Consider the following 19,725-nt stretch of genomic DNA (forward strand, 5'->3'; position numbering starts at 1 on the left):
ATAATCCCTTCTTGAGATACAGAGTGTGATGGGTGCAACAAATATGCATTCATTTACTATTTTTTCCCTTATTGCCCTCCACCTCCTGTCAGCCGATAACTCCATCACTTAGGATGGGGACTTTTCTCTTGTTTAATAACCTCATCAGTGAGGTAATTGAAAATGCTGCCACCAACACCCCACATAATAACTCTAAGTATCTCAACTCTATTTTGTGCTGGGTTTTAGACATAAGCAGATATCTGATGTACTGTAAACTTTTTAATCTCACATTATTCTCAAAGGGAAACTCTTTACAAAGATTACTGGCATTTTCTAATTTATTGTAGGGGTGGAAAAAATATCTGAATATTCTAACAAATATTTTTTTACATGTATTCGAACACGAAAATAAAATATTTGTATTTGTCAGAAATGCGTATTGTGCAAGTTTTTTTTATTACAGTTTTTTTTTGCAAAGTAAAAAGTACATAATACATCATGTACGTACATAATGCAGGGTTTATTTTACTAATAGGCTACTGTAATAAAATGTTAGTGCCTGCTGCGAGAAATGACATTGTTGATAACAGCCGCAAATAAGCGTCGTGTGTGTTTGCTCTTCCGCTTCATTCAGACGTTGCAATATGGCAGTATGGCAAGTGCAGAAGTCGTGGACGCAATTCTGTTTATTTAAAAAAAACAAAAACAAAAAAAAAACTGAACTTTAAAAAAACAAACCTTTTTTCTAATTTTGTTTTTAAATTATTTTCTGTTGGACTGTAAAGTGAGCAACGCAAGAGTGAATTTGTTTAAATTCTGTAAAGGCACTTGAACACGTATTGTGAAAGAAATGTTAATACATTTAAATTTCTTTATTGGTTGGTGTCTGTTAGTTACGAAATGGCCTGAAGTACTGCCGTAATGTCAGTAGTATGTGCAAGTGCTGTGTATTTGTTGTTTTTCGGATTTTTTTGTTTAAATGTCATATGCAATAAATATACTCCCTGAGCATCTCTCCACATTAAATAACGTGTTTTTATTTTATGGCTTTTTCTAGATTTCCAAACGAATATCTGAACAATTATATTTATCTCGGACGAATATCTGAGCATAAAAAAAAAAAACGTGGCATGCTTGCATGCCACGTTTTGCAAAATACATGAAGGTGTGGAGAGAACTGACAAGGAATGATCTTAAGTGCATTTAGCCATGGACAACACTGTTATTTAAGCTGGATAAACCAGAATTAAAAAGGTGACAAGGTAACTATTGGCCTGTTGCCCTGTTGTCTAACATGGTCAGCCAGGGGGGGTGTTTCTTCCATTCAAGCCCATGTCAGAGTGACACAAAATCTTAATCCATCATGTTTTTTCAAAAATGTTGTTTACTTCAGAGTGAGCTTACTTTCCCAACCGCTTACACTAAAACTAAAAATGACAAGCCATTCTCTGAAGTACTGAGCATGAATTGCAGACATTTTTCCCTGCACTTTATTAAAGACTGAACACAGCTCTGGTGAATGTGTGTCCAAGTCTCTGAATGGCAACAATTAGAAAAAAAAAAAACGAATTATGTCACTTATAGCATCTAAGACACAAAGATGACTTTTGATTTTGAATTGCCATTATCTATATTTTGAGAATTCAAGATGTTTTCTTAATTTGTTTTGCTCACATACCCACATTTGGAGTTGTTTATGCTGTAAAATGACCATAACAACCACACCCAAATGTATACATATTTAATTTTATTCACATTATGTCAAAATAAAACTTCTCTTAAAGCAAGCAGGGAATCGAAGCTTGGGTTTAAAATAAAATGTCATTCCTCTCAGAGTTGAATATTAACTAATTACTTTGTTATCTGTCAATATGTCGTGCAGGCCTATCAGACTTATGTGCTAGCAGGGAAGATAAGGGTTTATGTAGAGAGGCGCTTGACTTTTAATCATAAATATGGGCAACTGTTGTAATCAAAATACCACTGAAAGTGGTTTGTTTAATCTAGTTTACTCCCAAAAAAACCCAGAAATGTATTTAATAGCTTCAGTCTCAGAAATTCCAAATCCAATCAATGTCTAAAAAGATGATTGCAGTTTGATTATAGCATGCCTTATAAAAACATGAGGTGCATTTCGTTAAGCTGTTCTCTTTATGCAAAAGTTAGTATAATTTCAAAAAGCATGACTAATGGTGTACATTTAGTTTTAACAATGTGTCCCTATGGCACTGTGCCTCGTCCCTGTGTGTATTTTGTGTTATGTGTTGCGTGTGGTGTGTTAATGTTGGTGTATATGTATTGGTGCAAGGGATATAAATGGGTCTGTGTAACACAAGTGATTTAAAATATATAGTTGTATTTAGGCATGGGGATGGCACAATCACTTCACATGCAGATAAAGTATGTAATAGTATGTGAGCACAGGAATGCACAAATTAGTTCACTTGCCGAGAGTCAAGTGAATGATTAATTAGTAATTGAATCTCAGCACAGCTGTACATATAGAGGCACGAAGCACTCACTCAGGGTTGTGTGTTTGTGAATGGAGAACGGGTGTGGAGAGGAGAATAAAAAGTAAGCGAAGTAAGTTTAATAAAATACTGAGAGCCGCAGCGTCTCAGTTTCACCCGACAGTACTTCCTCTCTATATGTTCCTTTCTGACCTGACGTCACCCCTACAGCCAGCCTGTTACCACAAGATAATTAACAGTTTATACAGAACTAGACATTTTTGGGAATCTTTTGGGAAACTTGGTGTGTTAGGGGTGTGGGTAATTCACTGACCAGGAGACAGACAGGTGTATTTGGAAACACCACACAGGTGCCCAGTTTTATTTTAGACCGGTTCTTATTTCTCTCCGGCAGAGGGCACTGTTGACCGTGGGCTGCCTATCAACGATGATAGACAGCACCACGGAAATACCACAGCTGGTACACGAACAGCAAATGCACTCGCAGGTGCTCAAAGAAATAATAATGAAAACAGAAGGCGAAAAGAACAAGGGAAAATAAAACAGTAATAAAACTACAAATAAAAGGTGCTGCACTCGGCAGCGTTATCCCGGTCGCCGCTACCCGCACGACCCGGATCACCGTCCTACTCTGTCGGCTATCTAGCCTGCTCTTTTACAATACGCCGGGGTCTGCCCAAGGGTTCCCCGCTCTCTCTCTTTCTCGCTGTGAATTTCTTTTCTCCCGGCTGATTCCCGGTCCTGAATCAAAGCTTCCGCACTCTTGGCGCGTCTAAGTGGGCAGACCTGAGGAAACAACAGAGCGTTATTTTATAGGACCAACAATCACCCAAGACCCGCCTCCCAGCCATTCAGAGAGGGGGAAAGTCCACACACACCCTTTCCCACCTCCCCGTGTCATTGCCATGACTCACAGGCGGTTGTTGGGCGACTGCCGCCCTCTTCCTGCAGCCCTGTGAACACGCCAGCAGAGTCAGCACAGATCTCTCCCTGTTACATATCCTTCCCCTCAGAATGACACCACCGGTTCATTCGAAAATCTTACACCCCCATGCCTTCCCGAGAGAAAAAGTCTGCGTTTTGATGCAGCTTTCCTGCTCGGTGGACTACCCTGAAGGCATAGGGCTGCAAGGCCAAGTACCACCGTGTGATTCTGGCGTTGCTATCTTTCATCCGGTGAAGCCATGCTAAGGGGGCATGATCTGTAACCAGGGTGAAGTGTCGCCCCAGGAGGTAGTACCGGAGTGACTCGACTGCCCATTTTACCGCGAGACACTCCTTCTCGATGGTGCTATAATTTTTCTCGCGGGGAAGGAGCTTCCTGCTGATATACAGGACCGGGTGCTCGCTTCCCCGAACCTCCTGAGACAACACTGCCCCGAGACCTGTCTCTGACGCATCCGTCTGCAGGGTGAACCTCTTACCAAAATCCGGGCTGCATAGTACTGGCTTACTACACAGCCTCCGCTTCAAGGCGAGAAAGGCCCTCTGGCACGACTCCGTCCACTGAACCGTATTTGGGGCAGCCTTCCGGGTGAGGTCTGTCAAGGGAGCAGCGAGCGTAGCGAAACTTGGGATGAACTTTCTATAATAGCCCGCTAGTCCCAAGAAAGAGCGCACCTGGGTTTTGGTTGTAGGAACCGGCCAGTCAGCCAAGGCTTTCACCTTAGCAACTAGCGGTCTGATCTGGCCGCCCCCTACTCGATACCCCAAATACTCCGACTCACTCTTCCCAATGGCACACTTCTTTGGGTTATCAGTGAGCCCCGCCTCCCGCAAGGATTGCAGCACCGCCGCTACCTTACACAGATGACTCGGCCAATCCTCACTGTGGATAACCACGTCATCTATGTAAGCAGCGGCGTACTGCTGATGGGGCCGCAAGATGCGATCCATCATCCGCTGGAAAGTGGCGGGGGCTCCGTGCAACCCAAAGGGCATGGTCCTGAATTGGTATAACCCGAAGGGAGTCGAAAACGCCGTCCTCTCTCTAGATTCCGGAGTCAGGGGTATCTGCCAGTACCCCTTCGTTAAATCCAGTGTCGTCATAAAATGAGCCGTGCCTAGACTCTCCAGCAACTCATCTACTCGGGGCATTGGATAAGCGTCAAATTTCGATTTCTCATTGATTCGTCTGAAATCAATGCAAAATCGAGTTGACCCGTCTGGCTTATCGACTAAAACGATTGGACTGTTCCAGTCACTTTGGGACTCTTCTATTACCCCCAGTCTCAGCATTTCGTCAATTTCCGCTTTTATTACCTGTCTTTTACGCTCAGGTATACGGTACGGCCTCTGGCGAACTAGCGCCCCCGGCTCAATATCAATGTGATGATGGGCTACTCGAGTCTGCCCCGGGACGGAAGAGAACAGGTCAGGAAACTCCGCCACCAGACCGCGAGGCTGACTTTTCTGCGTTGGTGTCAGATTCTCAGCAATCTGTACCGATCCTTTTCTTGCCAACACAGAAAGATCAGGTCCCAGGTCTGTGACGTCATCTGCATGCGCCACTAACAACGCCTGTGGTTGATATGATAAATGTGTTTCTCTGTCCATCGCTTCGGCTGGCAGATCTCATAGTCCACCTTCCCAACCTGGCGTGTAACCTCAAAGGGTCCTTGCCACTTAGCCAAGAGTTTTGACTCAGAACTGGGTAATAAGAGAAGTACCTTATCCCCCGGCTGAAATGTGCGCAACCGGGCTCCTCGGTTATATTGTGTCTCCTGTCTGTGCTGCGCCTGCTGCAAATTGTCATGCGCCCATTTTCCAACAGACTCAAGACGTTTGCGCAGGTCCAACACATACCGGACGGTATTGGTCGAATTGTCCTGCTGCTCCTCCCACATCTCTCTGACCAGGTCGAGCACGCCCCGGGGTCTCCGCCCATACAGCAGCTCGAATGGTGAAAACCCTGTAGAAGCCTGGGGAACCTCTCTGATCGCAAAGAGAAGGGGAGGAATCAGCTGGTCCCAGTAACGCACATCACTACGAATAAATCTGCGCAACATGTTCTTAAGGGTCTTATTAAAGCATTCCACCAAACCGTCGGTCTGAGGATGAAACACCGAGGTCCTAATGGTCTTAATTCCCAAAAGCTTACATGTTCCGCGGATTAGCCGGGACATAAAATTGGTGCCTTGATCGGTTAGTATCTCTTTGGGAATTCCCACCCGGGAGAAAACCTTCACAAGCTCGTTGGCAACAGACTTAGCGGACATAGATCGGAGGGGAATTGCCTCTGGATAACGCGTAGCGTAATCCAGAATGACAAGTAGGTGGGTGTATCCTGCCGCACTCCTTTCTAGTGGCCCAACTATGTCCATCCCAATACGCTCAAACGGAGCTTCCACTAGGGGCAAAGGCACCAGAGGGGCTCGTGGAACGGCTCTAGGGCTGGCCTTCTGACATTCCCCACAACGCTCACAAAACCGCTTAACATCGCCATCCAGCCCCAGCCAGAAGAACCGTGACACAAGCCTTGCTTTAGTTTTATCCCTTCCCAAATGACCAGACAGGGGAATAGCGTGAGCCAGCTGCAACAAATCCTCCTTAAAGGGCTGAGGAATGAGCAACTGATGACGCACTTCACCGGTCTGGGGTAATTTATCAACACGGTACAGTAGGTCTCGATCAATTTCAAAGTGGGGGTACGTGGCGGCGCGTCTGGGCTCGACCACCCGACCATTAACCACCGCTGCTTGGTCAAAGAGCCTGCCCAGCACGTCGTCACGCCCTTGCTCGAGTCGGAAGTCACGGGAGCGAGCTAAGAAATCAGCTCCCATGGCTTCCAACTCGGGGTCAGGTCGGTCCCGAGCAGAGGCAGCCGAGCCAGACCCCTGCGCTGGCTCCGCAACCTCCCCCCCGGACTCTTCACCAACCGCCCCCACCTGAAACTTCTCCGACTCCCTCCATTGCCAGCCCTCATTCTTAGCGATCCGACGCTCCCGTTTAGTTTTACGGGGTTTAAATCTATGGCAAAACCATTCTGGATCGCGAAAGGGAAAAATCTCTCCAATTACTTCCTCTTTCTTAGCCAATAAAGAAGACGGGGCTGTCAGAGCAGCCAACCAATCTTTAAACTGCTCACAGTCCCGTCCCAGAACTACTGGTACCGGCAATCGAGGACATAATCCTACCTGCACCTGCGTCACCTGCTGGCCAATAGTCATACACACATTTATCTTGGGATAGGAGCGGACATCCCCATGAATACATTTAATATGCACCCGTCCCAATATACGTTTATGCCCCGGTGAGATTAGGCTCTCCTGTACTAGAGACTGACCACACCCTGAGTCCAGGAGAGCCTGGGTTTTTGTACCATCCACTGTCACAGGAATAACAAAACCCGTGTGCTGAAGTGACTGAGGTAATTGAACGTGCCTACCTGGTCGGCTGAGGTCACACTCCATCACGGGGCAGTCCCGGGAGAGGTGGCCCACCTCCCTGCACGTCCAACACCTCGGTGGGCTGGTTTCTCTCCCCGAAGTTTTGGAAAGAGGGGAAAACACTGGAGCCATAAAAGGGGCCCGCCGATAAGGCGTCCGCGCGAGACCCCGGTCCGACACTGCAGCAGCCCGTGGGTATCCCCACCCTGCCCCAGTACCCGGGCCGGGAGCTCCCGCCGACACCCCCCGACCAAATCCTGGACTACCCCTTCCCCCCAGTCCCTTCGCCCTTTCCGGGGCCAGTTGAGGGGACGATCCAGTAGCCGCACTCCTCCCGGGCAGTTTCGCAGGCGTTGGCTCCGCTGCCTGGTACTGCTCGGCAAGTTCGACCGCCCGGTCCAGCGTGTCCGGCGCCTGCCGCTGGACCCACAGCCGAGGTCCCGAGGCTAGACACTCCAGGAAGCGCTCCACCACGATCATTTCCACCACCCTGGCTTTGGTGTTTAGATCAGGATTCAACCAACCCAGGGCGTAATCCTTCAGCCGGTGGGCGATGGTTCGTGGGTGCTCCCCTGCCGCAAATTGCTCCTCCCGGAATTTCTTCCGGTAGCCCTCCGGTGTGGCCCCCACACGATTTAGGATGGCTGCCTTCAGCCGGGGGTAATCCAACATGTGCTCCGGGGACAGCGTCCTCGCAGCTGCTTGAGCCTCCCCGGTGAGTTGGGGCAACACATAGCTAGCCCACTGGGCTTGGGGCCATCCGGCCGAGATCGCCATAGCCTCGAACACCTCCAAGTAGGCGTCCGGTCGATCCTCGGCCGTCATTTTGGTGGGTCTCTGGATGGAGTGGTCTGGAGCTGCGGGTCTAGCCGCCCCCTGTACTGCCGCGGTGAGCGTCTGGCGCAGGAGGTCCATCATTGCGGCAAACTGAGTCGCATCCATCGCTAGTCTGCTCCTTCTATAGTTGCACTGCTTGGGGCAGTGCCAGTGAATCCCACTTCTGACACCACGTGTGGAAGGGGTGTGGGTAATTCACTGACCAGGAGACAGACAGGTGTATTTGGAAACACCACACAGGTGCCCAGTTTTATTTTAGACCGGTTCTTATTTCTCTCCGGCAGAGGGCACTGTTGACCGTGGGCTGCCTATCAACGATGATAGACAGCACCACGGAAATACCACAGCTGGTACACGAACAGCAAATGCACTCGCAGGTGCTCAAAGAAATAATAATGAAAACAGAAGGCGAAAAGAACAAGGGAAAATAAAACAGTAATAAAACTACAAATAAAAGGTGCTGCACTCGGCAGCGTTATCCCGGTCGCCGCTAACCGCACGACCCGGATCACCGTCCTACTCTGTCGGCTATCTAGCCTGCTCTTTTACAATACGCCGGGGTCTGCCCAAGGGTTCCCCGCTCTCTCTCTTTCTCGCTGTGAATTTCTTTTCTCCCGGCTGATTCCCGGTCCTGAATCAAAGCTTCCGCACTCTTGGTGCGTCTAAGTGGGCAGACCTGAGGAAACAACAGAGCGTTATTTTATAGGACCAACAATCACCCAAGACCCGCCTCCCAGCCATTCAGAGAGGGGGAAAGTCCACACACACCCTTTCCCACCTCCCCGTGTCATTGCCATGACTCACAGGCGGCTGTTGGGCGACTGCCGCCCTCTTCCTGCAGCCCGTGAACACGCCAGCAGAGTCAGCACAGATCTCTCCCTGTTACACTTGGGTACAGTGATAATGATGATAAAGCCACCATCATGGTCCTCTGTCAACATTGTTGCCCCAGTTGTGGGTTGTATTCCTGGAGAAATGGACCACCCTTCACTACCCTTTACATCTATGCTAGCTTTCACTTATAATGCATTACCTTTACTGTATTTCTTGGCAACATCACTTCTTGGAGTTTTAGTGTTATGAAATTATGCTATTCAATCAGCCTAATTGCGAACACTCGGAACCGGAAAACAAAATTGCAGTTCACCAGCTTGTATAATTATCATAAGTACTGTAGTGTTAACAATTATGTGCAAAGTGTTTTTTGAAACTGTTACTCGGTGAGCCTGAAGTGCGTTTCATATACATTTCCTCCCGCTGCTAATCTAGAGAGGAGTATTGCATCTGTGTGTGTCATGAGGAGCTATAGGAAATAACAACCATTTTCAAAGGATGCGTTCATACACTCACTCCAATGCTCTTTGTATGGATTTCTGTTGCAGTTTATGAACGACCATGAATTTTCTATTCAAGATTAAACCAAGCAGCAACAAAAAAGGGGTGTAATATTGGTGTCTCTATAATGGGAGTAGGGGTACTAGAGGCACATGTTTTGGCTAAACATATATTTGGTTATATGTTTGTGCTCATGGTGTTTCTGGAAGCAGTTAATTGTTTTAAGAATTAGTGAGGATTGCTTGAAGAAAGTCCTGTCTTGCTGACATATAACCTGTTCTCTTGTATCATTTTACAGGAGAGTTGAGCCTTTGTGACAGCTCAATCATATCTCTGTGCTAACATTTACTTTTCACTTGCATTGCATTATGGGTTTGCATTGTCCCGCACTTGTTAGAAATGGGGCGGTGGGAATTTATGCACTCCTGTCAGGAGGAAAAAAAACTGTCAGTCTTTACCTTTTAAAATGTATTTGTGGAAAGTAAAAGTGTGTTATGGTGTTTGAAAATACATGGTAAAGCCATAAAAAATGCATTGCTGCATGCAGTGGAATGCCATTGGAATTAAAAATAGACAAAATCCAGCTTTTACTTGTAAAATTCTGCTGAAACACCCTCCTCCTCCTCAGCCTAATTTATATTTTATTCTAAACTATTGTATTGCTGCATGCAACAGTGTCAAACTAAACATATGTGCCTCAGGAACACACAGCTGTTCAACGTACAGAAAAAGGGTTAAGAAAAAATTATGAATTACCGTAAACGTGTGGATGTTTTAGGACTCACACTCTGCAATATATTGTTACATCTCACAATTCAAAGCATTATTGTAGAATTGCCACAGTCCCAACGTTCATGCAGAGCAAACGCAGATTTTGAGTTCCTCACTCTTAAGACTTGTCCTGCCACAGTAAATTATGTAATACGTTTTCTCTTTCTGCTCCCCCAGACCAGGGACTGCCTCCAGCTAGGTCCTCCAGCAGTGGGAGAAGCTGTTCAGGTCAAGTGGCCTGATGGACTGTTTTATGGAGCCAAGTATCTGGGATCCAACACTTCCTACATGTATCAGGTGAGCCTTCACTTTTATCACTAACATTGCATCAAACACACTGACCTTAAATGAAAAGTGGCTGCCACATAAAATGAATACTAGAAATTGAAACTCACATGCCACTTATTAGAGCACATAAAGAGCTAAAACAGAAGAGAATGTGGGCAGTTCCCAAGGCTTTGAGCCTTTTAGCAGAGGATTTTTGCCTAAGAGTATTGTTACAATGTAATATGTCAGAGATTGTGAACAATTGCAGTAAATATTAAATATAGTCCCCCCCGTCCCCCACCCTTTTTTTCGATTTATTAAACAGTACTACACTGTACAAGGTGGTGGGAAAAACAAAACAAAACTGAGCAATAGCCAGAGTACAAAGAGTGCATACACAGCAGTTACTTCACTGTACACTGTATTAAAATATTAAAGTGTCTGTTTAATTATTTATATATCCATGGAAGTGGGAGTGAGGAACATTCCACATGGATTCACTCGCCCGCCTCTAAGAGTTTAAAGGATCTTTATATTACCTTGTGGAATTCTGTGGGTGGTTAACTTCTGTATTGAGAGGAATATTATTACTTTGGAAAAATCTTTTTTTTTTTTAAAAAATAGATTAATAAAAAACTGCATTTTATAATAACTTTCTTAGTACATTCTCATTTAATTATTGTATTATGTTAATTATTATAATTATGTATATAGTATCTCTATTCACATAACAAAAATACTGAATAGATTCAAACAAAGTATACCAATATAGATGCTAAGAGATTTCATTACAATTAAAAAAAAAAACAATTGTAACATAGGGTTAAAGGCTAAAAAACAAACTCAGAGGTTTGGACTTCTGTAGGCCAGTGGCCCGTCAGTGGTGCCTTTCCCTAGTTTTAAGAAGGCTAACAAAGGCACCCGTCGAACTAATCTCTTGCTCCCTAAAACATCTGTCCCTTAAACAGCATTTTCGGGGACATAGTTCCAGCAAGGAGAAAAAGTGAATTCCGTGCCCTGTTTGTGGACTATCCATATACACAGTTCCCTATCAAGTACGAAATGTAACCATTACCGAATGGTTATTTATCTGTAAAGACCCCAAAACCTGAACAGAATACCAAAGCTGCACGCTAGCGCCTGTGACACAGTCATGCCCACCCCTGAGGGCATAAGAAAACTGCAGACACAGCTACCAGCATCATTTTTCCTTCCAGAACTGAACCTGATGGGAGAGCATAGACAGATAAGTACTGGTTACGTCTATCTGCATATGTTTTCACTATTGTGTATCCCTCAGTTTTGTATGCGTTCCGACTGTTTATGTTTGCCAGAAGTTATACAGATGGGTATCCCTGTAAACTGCTTCTTGCGGTAACGCGAACCAAGTAGGCCACTGACCCGCTCCATTCCCAACCCAGTACACGCCGAACAGGGAATGAGGTTACCACACAAGTATCGTACCAACCCGGTGCAAGTCACCGCGTGTGTACCGTACCAAGGGCCCCATACCAAGGGTACCGTATCAACCCGGAGCAAGTCACCGCACGTATACCGTACTGTGGGTGCCATATCAAGGGTATCATACCGACCCGGAGCCACGCCAAGGATACAGTACCGATCCGGTGCAAGTCACCACACGTGTACCGTGCTCAGGGTACCAAGGTACTGAGGCTGTTCAGTTTTTACTGTTTCAATTTACTGTGCAGTTTTACAGTACTGTACACTGCATCCGTCCTGTTACATTTTTTACAGCGGTGCTGCTGCTGAGCAGATTGAGGTAGCATTTTTTTTCACAGAATTATGCGCTATCGCTTTGTTACATTCTGTACCGGGGTGCTGCTACTGAGCAGCCTAAGGCAGTACTGTACTGGTACATTACTGTGCAGCAGTGCTTGGTAGACTGAGGCAACAGGCTTTCACTGTGTTGCAGTTTGCATCATGCTGGTTTCCTGTGACATATGCAAGGCCAGTCTCCCAGTGGAGGATAAGCACGGCAGGTGCTCTTCCAGCCGGGGGCCAGAGCATGCAAGACAGGCAGTCGCTGACCCCAGCTTCTGCAAGTTTTGTCAAAGTTTTTCTGTGCATGCTAAAAAAGCATGTGTCTCTTTGCTCTGCAGAGCACTCCATGTCCATTCCACTTGGGCAGGTTTCTCCCTATCACCTGCTAAAGATGTGGCTGCATCCTCTCCAGGTGGCTCTGTGCCAGAGGGAGTAGGAAAAGTGCCTGAGGCAAGAGCCCACATAAGCCCCCTTTATGGTCGTCTTCTACCTCTGACTCCCCTTTTCAGCCTCCTTCCTAAGAAGAGGAAGAGGAAGAGGAAGAGTCACCGGTCTAAGAGATCAGCTGACTCCAAGCAAATGGAGAAACTCTGGGCAGCTGTTTCCCATCATGGCTTGTTGAGCTGCTGTATGAGCGCACTGCTTTGCCTGCCCCCTCTGTTACCTTGGAAAAACACAGGATGTTAAGCACAGACTGGTCCACATATGCTGTCCATTGCTGCCTCTGATGGGGCTGGCGACCCAGAGTTCCCCTCTGAGGTAGACTCTGACAGCCCATTATAAGTTAGTGTATCCCTGTTGGCAGAGCTGTTGTCATTAATTAAGAGGGCCACTGCAAAATTGTTGCCTGGCCTGCGGATGGGACAAGGAAACAGTCCATCTTTGATAATGATCATGTTCCCTCTACCATGTCCAATTGTTGTGGGATTACCCTGCCATAGGTCCGGCTGTTTCGTGGTTGGTGGGGTCATTATACAGCCTGCATGATGCAGAGAAACTGGGTTTGGCTTAATTTCATACGGCGAATGCTGCAATTGCCTCGCTGGTGCAGGACGGTGTATTAGCACTCTTGGCCAAGAAAGCTACCTGCCCTAACAAACAGTGTCAGATCTTAGAAAACATTCTGAAGTGGGCTTACTTAGCCAGTACATTTGCTGCATGGCTGGATAACTATAATAGTATATTGTGACGTCAGGCCAGAAAGGAGTACAAGTACCGTGCTGCCAGCCTGTTCATAATAATATATTGCACTTTAATAAACCCTCAACTTGCAGTATCTGATCTTCTTAGTGGGACCTAAAATACGATCAACTTCTTTTATTTATTTTTTTTATAATTTAGTAGTCGCCAGTTATTTTTATTGTTTTCTCCCCAATTTAATGATGTCCAATTATTTTTAGGCTCAGCTCACCGCTCCCACCCATGTGCTGACTCGGGAGGGGCGAAGAAGAACACACTGTATTACACACTGTAATTCCAATATACTGTTATATGTTGGAATTTGGCCTAGTGTTCAACACTAGCTATAAAAGACTGAAGAGTGGAATATGTAGTATTAGAAAATGGTTGAGTGCGAACAGAGCTTCCAGATTTAACAGGCTTCTATTCTGCATAGATGCCCGCTATTACTTTGAAGTGCTTAACTGTGAATTACATTTAAAAATCAATCCGCACATAAACGGGCTAGCTCCCTTAACATTCTAATCTACAACTAATCTGATAACATAGAGAGCTACTTAAACATACTTTCTGATACTGGTCTTGAGACAAGGGAAATCATATCTGTGAAGGACACCGTAATGAAGGCTCAATTCGCAGCTAATGGACAGCAGATCAATAGGGAAGACACGATTAGTCCACAATTCTGTCATCGGCTCTTTCAGTTCTTTCCGCACCAGCCAATCCACTCCCTGCCTGCTTGAATGACGCCCCGCCTCCAACAACAAGTTTCAAGTCAGACTCAGTACTACATGGACTATTCAACAATTGTACATGTCCAGATAAATTATAATAAGAACGAGTAAGATCCCAGTAAATAAATAATAATAATAATAATAATAATAATAATAATAATAATAATAATAATAATAAAAACGTTTTCTCTACATGTGTGTCGTTTTTATATTCTAATTATGTTAGGGACTATTTTCCTCAGCGGAATGTTACCTGGCGAAATATCAGAAATTCAAGGTAAATATAGGTTTTAAAGTTTTTCATTTTTTGTTGTGCCGCACATGTAATACAAGATCTACACTTATTTTAGTATTACTACAATGGCCGGAGAAAGTACTGAGTTGTTTAAAACTACATGACACTAAAACAAATCAAGAGTACAGAGAATTTGCTTATCAACTTTTAATTCACCATAGCTGGTATTTCATCCTTGATACACAGAATTTTTGTTTGTGCCACGTTACCCTTAGAGCTGAACAGCTGAATAGGGAAAATGCCCAAACAAAAGATGTCATGACTACCTACTGAGTCATATCCAGGATTTAATACCAACTGTAACTGCAGTTGCATATAAAATTGTAAGAAAAGGGATGTGTACGGTAACAGATACATGTACACTTAAACATTCTCAGGCATTGCCAATATGTGAACAGATGGGTTGACTTTGCAATATGAATTCCAACAATAATTTCTGTATTCAGTTTATTGCCTGGTATAAAATATTTTATCTCCAACAGGTCCAACAACAAAACTAACCTTGCACTTCATTAATAGAATGTATCAATGTATCCCTGATTAACCTCTTATCATCAACCCACCCCCACCCCCACAGGGGCACACCTAGCCAGGGTAGTCAAAACAAATCCTGATAACTCTGTGAACCCTTCAGTCCCAGGGAGTAGCATGCTAGTGTCCTTTTGAATGTTATGATTCAAACAGTCTGTTCAGGCCTTAGCTGCTTGTCTTTAGCATGAATTATTTATTGTTTTTATGGTTCACTGAGGTTTGTTGTGGTTCCAGTTAGACTGTATTCAATACCTCTCACAGAACACCACAAATCTGCTTTGAAATCAAAACACCTGGATGGTTTAAAATGTGTTTTTTTTTTTTTTTTTTTTTTTTTTTTTTAAAGTTATGGTAAAGGTATTATTTTTTTATTTTATTTTTTTTACATTTGATTTTTTTGTTTTGGAATTTGTACACATGTGACTACACATATTATGCCTCTTTATCAATGCTTAACGTTTACTGTTGGTTCTGCTTAATCTTCACTTTTGGTTGCTTATAATATTAGTTTGTGAATGAGAAAATGTCAAGAAACAAGTATGCTGTTATCTTAGCTATGGTCGAAAAAATGGTTTTCGCCCTTGGCTGCACCTCAGGCTATAGCATTTTGCTCAGGCACACAAGAAAATACCCAGCTTCTACCTACCAAAGCTGCTTCATGTCTCTTAAAGACGTCCGTTTCCCTGTGTTTGATTTTTTAGGTGGAGTTTGAAGATGGCTCTCAGCTCTTAGCTAAGCGGGAGGATGTCTATACACTAGATGAGGAGCTCCCTAAAAAAGTTAAAGGACGCCTCGTAAGTAACTGCTTTGACTAGAGTTTTTTATGATGTTTTTATGTGGTTGTTTTTTTAATCGGGGAAGAATGTCTGAGAGTGAAGTTTCATTGTAACATTTGAATGTGTGAACATGTAAGCATACTTCATGTCTGCCTCTGCACAATGGACTATTTGTTTCATAAACTTTAAATATTGCAGGTTTACTGTACAGCCTTGTGGATTTTTTGTGCCCACCTGTACAAAATGGCTGCATGGCACCTCAATAACCACATCAACAAAGTATATGTTGGAATATATGCTCCATGCCCAGATCATTCTTTTGTTTGGAGTGTGTATAGCAAACGGGCGTCTCCAAGGCTGCTGTTAGCAGGCTACAATATATTCAGAACTCTGCTGCTCGCATTTTAACTGGCACTAAACTGGGTGTCCATATTACATCGGTATTACACTTGCTTCTCCGCACTAGTTGCTGGTTGAGAGCAGGATTGATTTTAAAATACTGTTGTTAACCTACAAGGTTTTGAACGGTTTAGCTCCATGTTACATTGCTGAATTGCTTACACATTACACACCCGTAAGTAATCTACGTTCTTTATCTTTATTAGGTTTGTTGGCAATACCCAGAACTAAGCTTCACTCCATGGGCAATAAGGCTTTTTGCAATCATGCGCCCAAACTTCCTCAATCTATTAGGGATGCTAAGACCGTTGCTGCTTTTAAAAAACAGTTTTTCTGTGTGTAAATGCAAGTCCGTAAAAATAGTACTAATCAAAAACTAAACACACATTTGAATGTAACGTATATAAATGTATATATATATATATATATATAGATATATATATATATATATATATATATATATATATACGACACACATATAATGGTTCTCTGAGATCCATGCATTAAAGTGCTTTATAAAATAAAGATTATTATTATTATTGTAGTCCAGCCTGTGAGTGAGCTAGTTTTATCATATAAATATAGTCAATTAAAGAAAGTCTTACTGAACATAATATTATTATTGTTAGACTTCAACAATAAAACATTTCAGCACAGACTGATTTAGGAACAAAATGGGTGCTGGACTGTCAGTGCTTTTCTAAGAAACACAATTTTTATCGGGTTGCTTCATGCAAGGTTGTAAAGTATGTGGGCAGCTGGTGATTATCAGTATTTTGAGCCGCAGGCATGTAATTCAGGAGAAGTTGAAACAATCAAACTCTTTCTACAATGAGTCTCATTTCAGTCTGCAATCTTATTTAAGAGATATTTGTGTCCGGGGGGAATACAGACCCTACTTGTGTGCATGAATGCGATACTTATGATGGAAGCAGTATCATTCCCTATTTTGCACAGTTTAACACAAATAGACTAAATTCTACAGATACACATCACATTCAGATATTTTTTGTAAATCATTAAGCCTAGAATAGCATATCCCATGAACCCAATAATCAAATCAGTCTACTATTGACTCAGAAATAAAAGCATAAACATTCTTTCACATTGTAAGACCTAATGAACATTAATGATTCTAAAATGTTTGTGTTTTTATGTTCCCATAGAAATGCCTTAGGACCATTAAAAACAGAACGTTTTTTGATATACCCAGAAGGTTAATGGCATTAAAGTCAAAACAGAAACATTAATTTCCTTCTCGGAAAATGAATATAATTAGAATATAATGTTTATTTTATTATACTTTGTAACTTTTATGTTTTATATACTGGTAGTTACAAGGTTTCTGAACTATGTTGATTTTGAGCAGCATAGAAAATATGAATATGAATGAAAATATGAATTGTTTATGATGTGTGAAGAAAAATAAATAAGAAACCATATATAGCCCATTAATTGTGATGGGTGACATTAAAAAAATATTAAAATAACAAGGAAAATCAATACACATTTTAAAATTACAGAGCATCCCTGTCTATATACCTATATTTGCTTTAACCATTTAGGGTCCAAGCTATTTCTTTTTTTTTTTTTTTTTTTTTAAACTGTTCTTAGATTTGTGGCTATAACTCTATAAAGGTTACAGGTACATGTCATACATGAAATTAATGTGCACACACAAGGCTTTCATAAAAAAAGTGAAATAGTCTGAAACTCACCCTGTTCAATACAGATAACAAAAACTACAGAAAAAAGATAGGCGCTTTTTAGAAAAAAACATAATTTATTGTTTGTAAAAATATTTTAGCATGGCCAGCCCAAATCTGACAGAGTACAGTGAAACTTCAACATGTAGGGAACATGGACAATTAGCAAATTGGATAATAAATAAAATAATTATGGCCATATATACAAAAGGGACCAAAAGCAACCAAAAAAAACCAAAAAAACGGATTCACTGAAAATGTACAAAAGACAACTAACAAAAAAAAAACATTCAAATTGTTCGCCCAAGGCAACCTGATCATGTGGCACAAGATGTGGATGTTCACTGTGGCTTGAATGGCCAGCATGGTGGCGACCATGGCAACATAACCCCAAACAGCTGCATGTTATTTGTATTATTATTATGTTATTTAAATTGGGAGTATGTTGTGTTCTGCAGAGATCATTTGAAAAAGTAAAAACTGCTGTGTACCAAAAGGTGCAAAATCAAAAAGAAAAAGGTAATATAGCAGGTACACAAAAATGTATTTGATCAAAAATAAAAATCAATGATTTCAGGTCGTTTTGGACTGCAAGTCCTTAGATTTAGATTACAGTGAGCGGAGTTGCTCCCTTTATTTTCCTTGTTTGAAACGGAAAAAAAAAACAGTCTGTGATTGTAAAATGGTTGTTCTTTAAGCACCTTACTTGTGCAGCTTTGATAAGTCAACATATTGCATACTTACACTGATCGATGACAGCTCAACAATGTATAAACCAATTATTAACTTTCAGACTAAGAATGCCCTGTTAGGTTTATCAGTACCAGTACCTGAAACTTACTATTTGAACCCCATTTACTCAGTTCATCAAAGTTGTATTTTCCTGCTGCATCATGTTGAACTAGAAGTTTCTGAAGAAAGGAAAACTGTTGTAGTCTTCCAAGCTGTTACTATTGATGCTCATCTGAGGCAGTGTTTAACACATACATTTATTTCAGTCCACAGCATCCAGCATGCGTTTTGAGGACACATTCTATGGACAAGACTTAATTCAGGGAGAGAGAAAGAGACAGAGAGTGCCGAACTCAAGGTTCAAGAATGACTATGTGGCTGACCCAGGATACCGTACCTCCAAACACCAGGGCCGGAAGGGGCAGTAATAAACATTGCACACAGGAGAAAATGGACATCTGCAGTAAAAAAAAAAAAAGTGGATTTAATACACATTGGAATTTGCCTTGCTGGCGTTGGACAGAACACTGTATCCTCTAAAGCAGTGCATCAGTCAGGGAAGAACATTTACATATATGTAATATATATTTTAAATGACAGTAGATAGCATATCTGTTTATGCTTGTTTTTTAAAGTGTTTTTAATATTTTGAGTATTTTAAGGATTTTCTAAGCTGTCTTAAGTTTTTACTTTTGACCCTCTTTAGGCACTTGTTTTTAGAATGGTTATTTACGATATCTAAGTTGGAAGATGTTTTTATATATTTAATTAAAAAAGAAAACTAAAAGGTTTGTAGCTTGTTTCCAGGCATGTTAAGCATTACCCACTACTGTTTTTTTTTTTCCTTTTTATATAAAACACAGAAATAAGAACATATAAAAAGGAGTTCTAAGATTTATATATCAAAATAGAATTCTCTTTTATAATAATTTATTTGTGATTTCTTTTTAAAATATTGTTAACTAACAGGTGTCTGAAGTTAATTAAAGTTATCAGATTTGCCTTTTTCAAATGTGCGTTTTCTGTTGTGGGGTTTATATTAGATTGTAATTTCTCCTCTTGTTTCATCTCTAGTTATAACCTGGCCTTTTGGTTTTCTGTGGTAATGAAGAAAGGGTTTCAAGATACCTTACACATGTTGTATGAGCAAATGCATAGTTGAGACATGCGCAATCACATAGCTGCGCCATCGATACCAACAGGTGTCACTATCAGACAGTGGTGGGTGAACATATAAAGAGAACGCATTAAAAATAGCTGTATTATATTTTGAAATAACAAGTCAGTATAGGGTGTTTAATGTATGGTAAGAGCAGGTGACCATACATGTACATTTTGCTGTATGCTGTTTAGACAATTGGTAAACAGCATGTAGTTAGTAATCAGGTACCTTTTCGAAAGTGTAGTAAAAAAAAAAAAAAAAAGGATCAAATAGCAATTTTGTCAAATAAAACAGGAAAAGAATGAACAGTGGGGAAATGTAAGACTTGAAAGGGTTAACTAGTCCTGATCATGTTCAGTTTAAAGCCCAGGATCCCCA

The 19,725-nt window shown here is 42.3% G+C and overlaps 1 protein-coding gene across 3 annotated transcripts in view; it reads left to right on the top strand.

The window, feature by feature from the left end:
• Window positions 1–19,187, top strand: part of kdm4c (lysine (K)-specific demethylase 4C) — a 201,143-nt gene extending 181,956 nt beyond the window's left edge. For 2 of the 3 annotated variants that reach the window (XM_041261782.1, XM_041261773.1), the window contains exons 20-22: window positions 9,962–10,081; window positions 15,274–15,366; window positions 18,452–19,187. In XM_041261782.1, the coding sequence (XP_041117716.1) occupies window positions 9,962–10,081; window positions 15,274–15,366; window positions 18,452–18,613 (375 nt within the window). In that variant the 3' untranslated portion in view covers window positions 18,614–19,187. Of the gene's footprint in view, window positions 1–9,961; window positions 10,082–15,273; window positions 15,367–18,451 lie in introns of those variants that run through there. The other variant, XM_041261791.1, reaches the window with a different exon arrangement.
• The last annotated feature ends 538 nt before the right edge of the window (window positions 19,188–19,725 follow it).

The sequence above is a fragment of the Polyodon spathula genome, chromosome 1 (genome assembly GCF_017654505.1).
Source record: "Polyodon spathula isolate WHYD16114869_AA chromosome 1, ASM1765450v1, whole genome shotgun sequence".
NCBI lineage: Eukaryota > Metazoa > Chordata > Actinopteri > Acipenseriformes > Polyodontidae > Polyodon > Polyodon spathula.